General features: G+C 45.2%; 1 protein-coding gene across 3 annotated transcripts in view; it reads right to left on the minus strand.

Annotated features, from left to right (window-relative positions):
• Positions 1-13478, minus strand: part of BMPER (BMP binding endothelial regulator) — a 232772-nt gene that overhangs the window by 159262 nt on the left and 60032 nt on the right. For all 3 annotated transcript variants that reach the window (XR_008390935.1, XM_053661716.1, XM_053661710.1), the window contains exon 6: positions 11799-11881. Coding sequence is in view for 2 of the 3 variants with exons in the window: in XM_053661716.1 (XP_053517691.1) it covers positions 11799-11881 (83 nt within the window). In the remaining variant the exon portion in view is untranslated. The remainder of the gene's footprint in view (positions 1-11798; positions 11882-13478) is intronic.

Below are 13478 nucleotides of genomic sequence, written 5' to 3' on the forward strand. Positions count from 1 at the left end.
TCCCGAGTCTGGGGTTCCGTATCCCCGGTCTTCGGGGGGATACAGACCGAGGCTCCCTGGGATCTTAACACGTTGCCGCTTCCGCGCACAAGTGGTACCATTTAAAATTCCACTCAAAGGAAATGGTGGTAATTGAAGCCATTCACGGGACCACAAAAATGCTGCCACCCTCCAAATTGAACATTTGAATGACATTTAAAAGGTGCCAAAATGTGTAATCAATGCATTCAAAAGTTATTTCCTGAATATCTAGTGTGTATAGCACTCTGGCATGGTTATTTCAGGAGAAACCAAGATAACACAGAAAATGAATTATGCTATTTTATTAAAATGGACTAGCAGGCACAGATACTGGTGAGAATCCAAGAGGGACGGCTTAGAGAGGACTGGAAATGACCCGGAAAGGAAAGTGGAAGCTGGAGGAAAAGAAGAAGGGATGCAGGTGGGGATGGGGGAGGGGCAACAGACGGGAGCAGGCCTATAGATACCAATTAAAAATAAATACAGTCTCATCCAACCATGATGCTATACACCTGAAAATCATACAAAATAATATTGAATGTACACTGTACTTGAAAAGTATAATTTAACAATAAAATAATAAATAAAAACCTCAAAAAAATGTCTGGATAATCATGGAAAAAAAGACAAAAAATTCTGTAAATATTCTAAAGGTCTGTGACATTAATATTTTATTCCATTTTGCTGACAAAATAGAATATTTCTTTTTTTTAAAGATTTTACTTAGAGAACGGAAAGGGGAGGAAGAAAGAAAGGGAGAAAAACATCAATGCAAGAGAGAAACATCAACTGGCTGCCTATCTCACATGCCTGGACCAGGGACTGAACCCACAAACCTGGTAAGTGCCCTTACTGGGAATCAACCAGTGACCTTTTGCTTTATGACACCTGACCGACTGAGCCACACGTTCCTGTACATGTCATCCGTGAGGCTGTGTGAGGCCAAAGCTCACCTCGCCCTGACCCCATCCTCTTCACACAGCTACTCTGCAGTCTTCTCAACAGTGTTTTTAATGCCTTACATTGGATTCTCTTCCTCTATAGACTTATCCTAAATCCTTCATGTCACCATGTTCACTGAAAGAAAAGAGTGAGAAGATTGAAACAAAGACCCAAGTAAGAAGATAAAAAGTTCTAGGTCACATAACTCATTTTCAAGAACATACATACTTAAATCAAGAAGGGTGAAGACCAGGCATCTAGTCAAATATCTTCTGTTTTTTACATGCAAGACACTGTAGTGAAGGTGTGAGGTATTGTGGACCCATCCACAAGAAACTTAAACTCTAAAACAAAGGAGAGGAGGCTGGAGGGATGGGAACTAGAGCCCGAATAGACCAGGCCTGGGAGGCAGCCCAAAGCTGCCTCACTCTGAGCCAGGAGAGAACTAGAAGGCTGGGGTAAGACAGAGGGGTGGGAGACCGCAGAGCCACGGGGATGGAAGAGGCACTGCACAAACTCGAACAACATCATACTAGTATGGGCGCAGGTACTGAAGGCACCATCTCAAAATGAAGGAGTCAGAGATGGAAAGAGAGGAGCATAAACAAAGACACGTCTTGGACTAATTAAGCTTAGGAACTGACAATGTCAACTCATTTTTCTCTTTGCTAATATATTTGGATCAAGATTTGAGGAGAAAAGTTTGGAAGAAGACACGGGATCTCGGCACACTCTGCCATTTTCCAACATTCAATATACACAATAAGGTCAAAGTGCACACACAGCGGTGTTTTCAAAAACATATCTTCCCATAACTAGCAGAAGATTTATATCCTTTGCCCATGCATAAACATCAATAGAACTTTACTCAATAGAAAAATGAGAAATGAAAACACAATTTACAGAAGGATTTACACAATTTTAGTCAGTTGTGTTTTAGTCAGAAACACAACTGACTAAAAAAGTATGAAAAATGTTCAGTTTCAAAAAGCCAAATGCCAATGAAAACAAGATTTTCAAACAGAAAACCAGTTTTGAGGCAGGAAGATGTACACATATGTACTACTGGTTGGAGGGCAAATTCAGAGGGCAGCACCTGTAGGGGGTATTGGGGCAATACACACACACACACACACACACACACACACACACACACACCTGCATGAGGTATTGGAGAAATACAGACACACACACACCCTTCCCTTAAAAATGGTTGTAGCCTTGACTAATTATCCTTTTACGAGTTTAACTTAAGCAAATAATCAGAGAAACAGATGAAGATTAATTTTCAAAGATGTTTGTTGTATCATTTATAATAGCTAAAACTGAAAACAGTATTAATTTTTAATACCAGAAAAGTGATTAAATAAATTACAGTATACTGAAATTGTGTGACTATTAAAATGCTTTTTCAATGACTTTCTAATGCAATGGAGGTATGTTCACACTACAACAGTAAATGAAAATAACCAGGATGCAGAGCCACATACGGAGTGTGGCCCTATCTAGTCACATCACTCCATGGGCATAAGAAGAGAAAAAGGTTGAAAGAAAATGCATCAAGTTATACCAATAGTAGTTATCTTTGCATTGCAGAATTAATTTTTATCTTTTGATATATCTGAACTTTTTACAATTGTTACATATCTTATACTTGGCCCACAAAAAAAAATTTGCACATGATTTGATTTGGAGCTTATTTTTAATAAACACACCCAAGCCCAAAAGAACATTATTATCTGGATGGAAAAAGAGAAACCCCCTTCTCTGAGTGCTCCCTGCCTGTTACACAGTGTCCAACACATAGGAGAAAATACCTAGTCACTGCTAAATTAACAAGTGATTGGCTGTCTGTAGACACAAGTGATGGATGGAAAGAGTAATGAATACAACTAGTTGGAAAATTCTTCAGTGTTTAGTAAAGTCGGTATCTTTCCCAGGATTTTCAGGAGATGTAAGGGGCTCATAGTGAGACAGCCTTTAGGAGAAGAAAAAACTAAAAGGAATGATTTTCACAAGAATACAAGGGAATCAGAGTTAATCAATTGAGTTCATTTTTCTACCAACTCTCAATATATATTCCAGACTTCACTCCAATTTGTAAATGCATCTGCTTCTTTGACAAATAGGAAAAAGCAATGGTTCGAAAGCAGTTTCACAATTGCCCCTTTATCCTGCCAGAAGGATGAACTTAATTCACAGAATCATGGAAACTCGAGTCTAGGTGCCTCCCGACTCCTGCACAGGTATAATCTCCAAGTAGGGCTATCCAAAACCGATGCTTCAACTTTGTCAGGGACCGTTACAAGGAAGAGATGGCCCCATCAGAAAGCCACGCATTTCTAGCTGTTTGGAAGCGGCGACAGTGAGCATGGCTCTGTCCCAGCAACCATCATGTTGTCTGTGTGTGTTCGTAACTTCTTGGCAAGCAGATGCACTGCCTCCGTCCTCCAACTGATGTGAGGCTAACAGATATGTCTTCTTCATCCTCTCTGGCATCACGGTGACAGATTCTTAGGCTAAATGCCCAAGGCGGAAATCTGGTATGAGTTTAAACTTGCTTAGACTTAGGAACTTCAAAAAGAGGAAGTATAATTCACATCTCTATTGTGTTAATATTTCTCACACCAAAACTGGGGTTCTTTGTGGATGTTCATGTCACGTCACTACTATTTCTTCCCCAAATGCTTGGTTGCCCTCCACTCCATAGATTCAAATGGCATTTCCCACTTTCAAATGTCCACAAACACTCAAATATAATATCCACAAAGGGCCCAGGTTGGAGGGGAGGAATGGTAGGTGAGAGAGAAATGACATGTGGCTTTGAAGTCAGGCAGTCCAGAATTTCAGCTCTTATTAGGTCTTTGACCTAAAGCAAGTTATTAAACTTCTGGGAATCTCAGTTTCTTCAAAAACAACCACCAAAAAATAAAACAAACCCACCCCCCAAAACAGGGATTATGCCTCTAGGTTACAAAACAATTTTGAAAATTAACATTAAAGCCCCACATGTAGCTGGCACAGGGTATACGCTCAGTCGAAGTAGCCGTTGTTATTAATGATGGCCCTGTAAATGAATTGTTTGCCGAGTTCTTTTCAGACTGTGTGTTTTCCAGTAAATGCTCCAATGCCATACAAGACATTTCCTTTCTAACTCTTCCCTATTGTACTCACTTATAAGATGGTGGCTCCCTGTGTAGCAAAATAACTTTACAGGATGATTCAGCCATAAATTATATAAAGAAGTAAGCATAACAAACCTTAGAAACCACGTAAAAATAAAAACACATATGGAGACTAAAATTCTGGATTTGGCCTGAAAACATATGAGGCCGGGATGAAACAGAATTCAAAATATGCAACAGTCACTTCCAATCTTTTAAACATCCAAAAAATTAAGCCCCCCATTGATTTCAGAAACTTGCTGATGGTAGTCAATCAGGAACACAGGGAACTCAACGAGGCTCATGAACTCCTTCAGACATGCCTTAGGGTCCTCACCTCAGACATCCCAAACTAGCATATCATGAAGGCTGCCAGTCTCAGTTCAGTCCTTACAGTGAAAAACTCACCTTAAACCCGGCCCCTTGAAACCTCCCGCATAACCCAACGTTGGTCTTTTCCTTCTGAGACTCAGTTTTAAGCCTTTGTCAAGGTAATGACCACAATGAGCAGTAAACTCATCTCTGCCTTCTAAACAGGCCATTTGGGTGGTATTTTCAAGAAGCAACAGTCCAGCACCCCTCACTCTGAAGCGAATGGCCTCACAGCAGACCTTCCCAGGGAAGCCTGGGCTGACAGCTCACAGTGGCACCAATTCGTCTAACACAAAACACCAAGTGCTCCAGAGACTTTTCTAAGCAAGTTGGAGGCTGCTCCTAGTAGTCAAAGTACTCTCTGGTCCTTAAAGAAAAGCCCTTCCTCCCCACTGTTGACTGTCCCAAACCAAGACTTTTTCATCCTCAGGGGAACGGAACATCCACAGTGCAAACACTGTGGCAATAAAGTGTTTCAGCCTCGTTCCAAAAACAACTGAGGGTTTGGGGCCCCCATTGCTGCAGCTGCCCGCATTGTGCTAAGTCATTCGATAATTGCTCAATTCTCCAATTTATTGCCCAGATGTAGCCAAATTTCTCCCCATGGACAGGGAAGATCCAGTGATAGCCCATAAAGAAAATGCGCCAAACTGCACATATTACAAGTAAGGCAGAGGCCGTGAGAGGGTTTGGCATGGAACGTCCCTTGTCAGAGGAACCTCGGCGTGGCTGAGAATATGTTACTGGAACTGGCATCATGGGACCACAGAAATGCCGGGCTGGCCCACCGCTTCCTGCTAAAGGGAAATGCAATCTGAAGCCAGACATTGGAACGGGACAAGGTTGGATGGGTCTGCCCCTTGATTCGGGGCAAGGTCAGCTCTGAGCAGGGAGAACTCTGTTCCCTTTTCAAAGCTCTGGCAGAGTAGCCCCAGTCATTGGCGAGAGCTTCCTGCCACTACATCTTCCCGCTGCCATGCGCAGTGGCAGGCTTTGAGGCTTAGAGAACGCTTGTCAAATAAGACATCCCCAGGGAGGCCATCCACATTCTATCCAAAGCAATTTATAACAAGTACTACGCAGCTGATCATAAATCCATCCTCCTTTCTGAGCTCATTGACTGTGATGTGCATCTCTCTGCTCCCTGCTGAATTGACAAGGACTGACTGTGCAGGGGGTAGATCAAGTGGCAGAGCAAGAGAAAGGCCACGGTGAGGAGTGAAAGAAAACTCAAGCAGTTACTACTATGAGCACCCTCTGTGCACCAGGCACTGAAGGTTCACCTTCACCCTTTTATCCAAATGAAGTTAAATAAAATTATCACAAACAAAAATACTATAAATCATGTGAAATATTTGGAACATAAAGTGTGGTTGCTCTAATGGGTTTAGCTATGACTTGATCTAGTCTGGGAGTCAGAACAAACTTCTCTAACGAAGGGAGGTTTGGGCTTCCAAGGGCAGGATAAATACATGCCGATGAGCTATGGGGGACCACAGACAGGTGGAGGCAAGACGGAAGAAAAGGCAGCCCAGATAAAGGCCCTGAGATGTTAGGCCAGTGCTACTCAAACTTTATTTGACAAGTGCATCCTCTGGGTAGCTTGTTAAACTGCACATTTCAATTCAGTGGGTCTGGGGTGGGGCCCAAGATTCTGCATTTCTAAACAAGCCTTGGGGTGGGGACAATGGTGCTGGTCTGGTCCACACTTTGTGTCTCAAGGATCCCAGAATCTGCTCAGAGGCTAGAGCAAGGGAGGGTTTACAAGGAGGCCAAAGAGCTTGGCAGAGGGCAGAGGAATTGGCCTGCAGAGGAAGGGGACCCATGAGGATCTCCACTTTCTTTGTTCTCACCAAATGACTGTCCTAGGGAGTTACTTTTCCCTGGGAGACAGCACTTTGCAATCTCTCCTGTCTCAGGGAGAGCAAAGGTGTTTATGGACTTCAGGGCTTCTCAGAGCCAATAAAGTACAGCTCCTTCATCACAGACAGCCCATTAACAACCCATTTTTATTAGTAAAGCTCCTCTGAACTTAATACCCCTTTGTCAGCAAAAGTAATTGATCTTGGCCGGCTAACTTGGCGGCTTTCACAGACCCAGGACTTGCCACTCTCTTGAGCATTGGCCTGCTCCGTGGGTTTTCCTCCCTTCGGTAAGCCCCTTCGGAGGACGCTGAGCTCAGAGGTTTCTCAGAATAGTTTGGTGAAAGAGACACCTCTCTGTGACACCATGGCCTGGGGGCTCAGAAGCCTGGAAGACATCGAGTTTTACAGAAATGTCCATGCCAGCTGCCACCATCCTGTCTCTGAGACTCGGGCTGAGAAAGGCCTAAGGGGCTGCTTGCTGTTTAGTTAGGCAGGCAATGACAGCTCAAGCTGAACATGTGCCCTACCCAGCACCTGAGATACCTGATAAACTCTCCCTTCCACCTGCCTTTGGGAAGAGCCATTGCTCTCCCTCTTAAAATGAACACAGGACTTACTCAGACTGAACACATGCCAGGGGGAGCACACTCCACTGTGGCCTGGACAGGACAACACAAGCTGGAGGAACTCAGGTTCCCACCCTCCAACCCCTGCCGCCCCCATTCAGTACTGAGACTCGGGAGAAACCGCTCCCGTGGCTCTCCCACCCACACAATGAGTAAATGGGGGAGATAGTTCAACCAGTCATAGTAAAGCGTTTTTTACATGAGTCCAGATGATGTTCACACTTAACAATGAGTGGATTTTTAACTGTAAAATCCTCTCCAGATATCTCCCAGCGCTGGCACGTTTTCAGCCATCTGGAATGCCGTAGGGACTGTCCCACCCTGAACTGGGGATGGAGAATATGGGCCAGGCCTTTGTTTCCCTATCTAAGGGATCCAGCTCAGTGGGATGCAGTGTCTTCCTAGTTGTCTGCCTCTGTCACCACAACACAAACACAGGGAGAGTGAAACTAAGGGGGGGGGTTGGATGTGAAATGCAAGCCACCTGCCCTATACAGTGTTTATGGGCAAGTTGGGGGACAGCTCGAGGAGCAGGGAACTCATTCATCAGAGACGGTGACATACACAAGGGATGCTTCATGCTTGCATGGCCCCAGAGAGGGTGCTCCAAGGTGGAGAGGGATGTAATGAGAGTGCAATGCCTAGCAAACAATACCCATTCTTCCCTGGCAAGAAGGGGCAGGTCATCCTTAAAGAGCAGAATGTCACAGTTTGGAAGAGAAGACCATCGTGGTTATTAGTGCCCTGTGTCACAAGTCGGGTAGATGTGACCAGGAGAAGAGAGGCTTCCAGGCAGGGCAGCAGCAGGAGGAAGAGACTGGAGGCCAAAGAAAGAGCGATGGGTTTATTCTGAGCCAGACCCAGAAATGGAAACTCAGACCACTGATCCGAAAGAATATATGCACCTCTATGTTCATTGCAGCGTTGTTTACAATAGTTAAGAGATGGAAGTAGCCCAAGTGCCCATCATAGATGAGTGGATAAAGAAGATGGGGCACATTTACACAGTGGGATGCTACTCAGCCATAAAAGAAGAAGGAAACCTTACCTTTTGTGACAATATGGATGGCCCTGGAGAGTATTATGCTCAGTGAAACAAGCTAGTTAGAGGAAGACAAGTACATATGGTTTCACTCCTATGTGGAATATAAAAAACAAAATTAACAAACAAAAGGGAAACAGACTCACAGATACAGAGAACAGACTGTGGTTGCCAGAGGGAGGGCGTTTGGAAGTCTGGGTGAAAGAGGTGAAGGGCCCGAGAAGCGCAGATGGGCAGTTACACAGTAGTCATGGGGATGTGAAGTCCAGCACAGGGAACACGGTCAACGACGCTGCAGTAACTATGTGTGGTGCCAGGTGGGTACTGGGAAGATCTGGGGGAGCACTCTGTAAATACATAACTGTCAAACCACTACCCTGTACACTGGAAACTAATACAGAATAATACTGAACATAAGCTGTAATTTTAAAGTATATTTTAAAAATAAAACAATAAAAAAAGAAAAATTAATGGGTTTTGGAAAGAGCTAGTGGTCCAGTGTTCCAAAAGTGTGTGCATGAATGTGAACATGCATGTGCATGTCCATGCACATATTCAGAGCCCTAACAATGTGAATGCACATGTGTTTGTGTGCATATTCACCTACACGTGCACACTCGGAGCTGCCGTCATTGACTGGTGCTGCCCTGCCCACACCCTTCCCCCTCCCTCTCAAGTGCTGGCACCTGTGTTTCTTCCTCTTGCTGCTGGAGGCCATGTAGCCACCACAGTGACAGGCTCAGAATGGTGCCTAGCCAACCCCTGGAGCAGACAGGAGTTGGTGTAACCAGGTCGCATCTTTCACCCCTCAGGTGGGAGATTCTCAGGCCTCACACCAGCTTCCAGAATTTGTCCAGCAGGAGTGAGCTCTGGTCATACACAGTGACACTCGCCTGGTGACTCAGCCTTAAGTGACTGCCTCCCCACCTTGTCTCCTGTCCACACTCCTCAGCCACAGTCTTCTCCATCTCCCACAAAACTGGGGACACGCAAACACTCATCTTGGGGTCTGTTGCTGGAGTAAATGTGTGTGTTTGCATTTATATTTATAGGCTTATTTACATAGATTTGTGTGTGTGTGCATATATACAGTCATAGATATAGATGTACACACATACAAATAGGCATGCACACAAATACCACACATACCAAAAGGCATAAGTGTGTTCATATCTCTCTACACAGAACTTGTTGCTTTTCTTCTTATCAAAGTACAGCAGATTTTCTATAGACTCCTGTTTTCACAGGGAAACCTGCAGCTGAGGCCCCTCCCTGAAACCTCCTGGGTGAAGCACTGGGCCTCACACCGGTGCTGTCCAAAGTCTTGTCCAGCTTGACCCTCTCACTCCGTGAGGTGGCTCCGCACTCCCTGCTCACCTTTCACATGAACGCTTCCAAGGCTACTACAGCCAGCACCGTCCAATCACGGACCTCACAGGGCCAGGACAGGCCACACACCTGCCCTACGAGCTTCTAAAACAAACCTCTACACAGTGACCACTCCCAAGATGGGGCATTTACTGCCAAGACATCTTTCCAAAGGAGGGGCACTAAATCAACAGATGGCAAAATGAAAGAATATTAAAAAGCAGGTTATTTTAATGACAGCCTGCCAAAAAAAGACAGCTTACACCTCAAATTTCTGTATTTTCCAAAACCAAACCTGCCCTGCTGGCCCTCCCCATTCCCAAGCTCACCCGCAAATGACCTGCCTCCAAGCCTGCGCTCCATCCCCTCCTCCCTCACCCTGTAAGTGCAAACACAAGCATTGGGAACACAATCAAAGCCATGAGCTGCCCCTGAGGTGCTGAAGGCGGCAACATAGAGAACCAGAAAGAACACAGGATTAAGAATAGAAATAAATAAAAAATTAGATATGGGGATATAGAAAGTCAGAGAGAATATGGGTCTGGAGAGAACTCACTAAGTAGGAAAACTTGGGCAACAAATTGCTTTGGATTTTTATTCCTTCAACCAGAAATGAAAGCAGAACTTCCAGGGCCCTGACCTTGGCCCTCAGGTGTGTTTTGTTAAACATGCATTGTATTTAGAAACACATGCATTCCGAAAGGCTTGAATGCACTGGAATTTGTGACCCCAGCTTGTATAAGCTCTAAAGTCATTTCTGGTCCCACCACTGGGTGACTTGGCATGACTGTCATTACAAAACCTACGGGACCTTCTGTCTCCTTTCTGCCTCCTAAACGGCCTCCCCACGGAGGCTCACCTGCCCGGCCTTGGCACCCCTTTCCAGGACAGACAGTTTGTTCAGGTGCAGATTTAAAATTTCCTGCTTAGCTGTGCCTTCTTTATCCTCAATCTACCCAAAAGAATGAGAGGTATAAAAAAATTACCAGAAAACCAGACAACAATCAATATGAAAGATGTAAAATTAAGCAATGAGCAATACTTAATGGCAAACAGAAATTATTTACATAAAATATAACACAAAGCTATTTAACCATAATTAACGAGAGGAAATACTTGAAAATTGAAGCTGAATATGCAAAATCACGTTCATCTTCATTAGTAAATTACCTCTGTGTTTTTATATATTATTACAATCTGGTATATATTATATACCTCATATACATATGTTATATATATCTGCTTCTTCTCTGTCTCCCCTCCCTCCTTTCTTTCCCTCCCCCCTCCTCATACAAACCCCCTCACCCTTGGCCACGTTTCCTTTACTCTTGGCTCTCTAAGCTGTGTGCCGTAGGAAGGGGAGAGCTTTTGAAAAGACATGTGTAGAGAAATGACAAATGATATGATTTATGACAATCCACATATGATTCTACTTTGGTGAAATTACGACGCTAGAGTCTCCCATTATTTTTTAATATTCTGAGGTGCACACTGCATGTTCTTTATTACAAAAGACTAAATGCTTTAAAAATATATGGTGTAAATAACTTGGAACGGCTGCTTAAGACTGGGTTCCCCGTCATCACCATGACCACCATCGTCACCCATATTTTATTCTAAATTTAAAATACATACATAAAAAAGATCCCCTTAATGTCACAACATAGCCAAGTTCCTGTTTCACTATGAAGCACTCGGAAGGTATCCTTGGTACATGAATTAAACATCAACGATGCTTGCACAGGAAGTCTGTGGCTCTGTCTCACTAATCTCTACTCTGCCCTGGATCCACAGCTTAGGGGCCTCTTCCTCCTGTATGTTCCCCCCAGTGTAACTGACTGATCTGACCAGGTTCTGTCACCCCACAGGATATACTGAGGCAAGCTGCACTTGACCCCATCTGCTTCCCATCTGACTCCACTCAAGAACACGACAGTTACCTCAGCAAGAAGCTTCATTGCCCAAAGAGCAGAGAAATCTTGTCTTCCCCAAGAGGATGACAAGTGGAGGAAAATCAGTCTCTTCCCTTCATTCTTTAGACCAGTGGTTCTCAATCAGGAGTGCCCTTGTTCTCCAGGGCACATGTGGCAATGTCTGCAGACATTTTGGGTTGTCACCCTAAAGGGCTGGGTGATACTAAATCTAATGGGTAGCAGCCAAGGAGGCTGCCTAACATCCTGCACTGTGAAAGACAGCCGTCACCACCAAGACCTACCCAGCCAGAATGCCAACAGTACCAAGCCTGAAAAACCTGCCGCAGAGAAACGAGCTTGACCCTTGGTTCCATGTCAGGAGGGAGAGAAGGAGAGACTGTAGGGAGAGTCAGGGCCACTCCTGGGAAGTCCCAGCTGCAATGAACCAGAAGGAAAATCCTGGGAACGCCCAGGGCAGTACTTACAACGCAGGAACACTTGGTGCACTTGTCTCCTTCTGGCTGAAAGTCCTCCCCTTCTCGGTACTGTACACCCTCAAACACACAGCCTGGAAAGCAAAGAAGGGTTCAGAATGAGGGCAACAGCCTTTGTTTGGGTTGACGCGATTCCTCCATCCACTGTTCATCCATTTCCCACCTCCACCTCACCTAGCAGAGGGGCCCCTTTAACTAGAGGACAATACTGCTTCACAGTAAAAAACAAACAAATAAACAAAAAAATCCCAAAGAATACAAAGCACTGACACGGGCCCAGAAAGCCAAAGGTGCTAGAAAACACGTAAGAGCCTGGAAGCGGGTCAGCCTGGGGGATCCGGGCACAGCGGTGAGCCCAGCAGAGCCTGTGGGTGGGTCTCACCGTGACCTCACTGACCACGGCCAGGGAACCAAAGCCCAGAGAGGCCAGGGGAGGCAGACGGAGGAAGTCCCAGCGAGAGAAGTCCCTGATGAGATAAGGAACAAAAGGACACAAAGAGCTGCCCCTGGGTGAGCGCCCAGGGGTTGCCCAGCCTCCCCCGGGCCCTCTGTACCCCCATCACACTCCATCTTCAAAGTGAGCCTGCAAAGTAGGGGCTCTTGTCATTGTTCTCACTGATAAGGAAGACATGGCTCAGAGAGAGAAGTAGCTCAGCCAGCTGGCAGGTAGAAGAGCTGGGATTTGAACTCAGTTCTGACCCACTGGCCACAACATACAGAGGGTGAGGCACCAAGGCTAGAGGCAAAGGCAGGTCAGGAGATACCACACAGGTCTTCAGTCTTACCTTATGTCCTGTTAAAGGGGCTGTGACCCCCACCAAGTCTGGCTAAAAATAGGATGAAAAGCCTGGGAGGTGTCTCCAATTCAGAAAGATGCTCAGGACATGAAAAAAGTTATATTCTTAACAGATCTCAAAAGTGACCTAAAGTACAGACTGGCCAGTAAGCCCATGTTGCACAGGAAAGGCCATGAGAGGACCATCTAATGATCTAATGTCCATCTAATGTGGAGAGGACCAGCTAATGGCAAAGCAACTTTCCTTAGGTCTGTCCTCTGGAGGCACTTTCCCAGAACAGCTGAGGGTCCTCTCCACACAGTGGACAGGGCTGGGGGTGACAGTACCAATGGCCAAAATGCAGCAAAGGGGACTCTTGCAAAAGATGAACTTGTGCCCTGGCTGGTGTAGCTCAGTGGATTGAGCGCGGGCCTGCGAACCACACGATCACGGTTCAATTCCCAGTCAGGGCACATGCCTAGGTTGCAGGCCAGTTTCCAACAGGAGACTCATGAGAGGCAACCATACATTGATATTTCTCTCCTTCTCTTCCTCTCTAAAGATAAATAAATAAAATATTTTTTAAAAAAAGATGAACTTGTGTCCCTGGGAGTAGTTATTCGAAGCCCACCAACTGAACTCATCAACAGAACCCACCAAACTCTTGAAGCAGTTGGTTCCTTCCAAGGAGAAACAAGTGTTACCCTCCCCCCTGGAATGGGCTGCTGGTCCCGTTCACTTTGAAGTCAGATATAGAACCCTCTGTTCAGCTGAAAGACATGGAGACAAATGGCACCAAGTCCAAAGTTGAATAGCTGAGTGAAACTGGTTTTAAAGTCTTTTTGATGCCCACACCCATCCACCCACCACCTCCTTGCGGTCCCTACTGATGTGT

Source organism: Artibeus jamaicensis, unplaced genomic scaffold, assembly GCF_021234435.1.
Source record: "Artibeus jamaicensis isolate MK-2021 breed Jamaican fruit bat unplaced genomic scaffold, CSHL_Jam_final contig_1016, whole genome shotgun sequence".
NCBI lineage: Eukaryota > Metazoa > Chordata > Mammalia > Chiroptera > Phyllostomidae > Artibeus > Artibeus jamaicensis.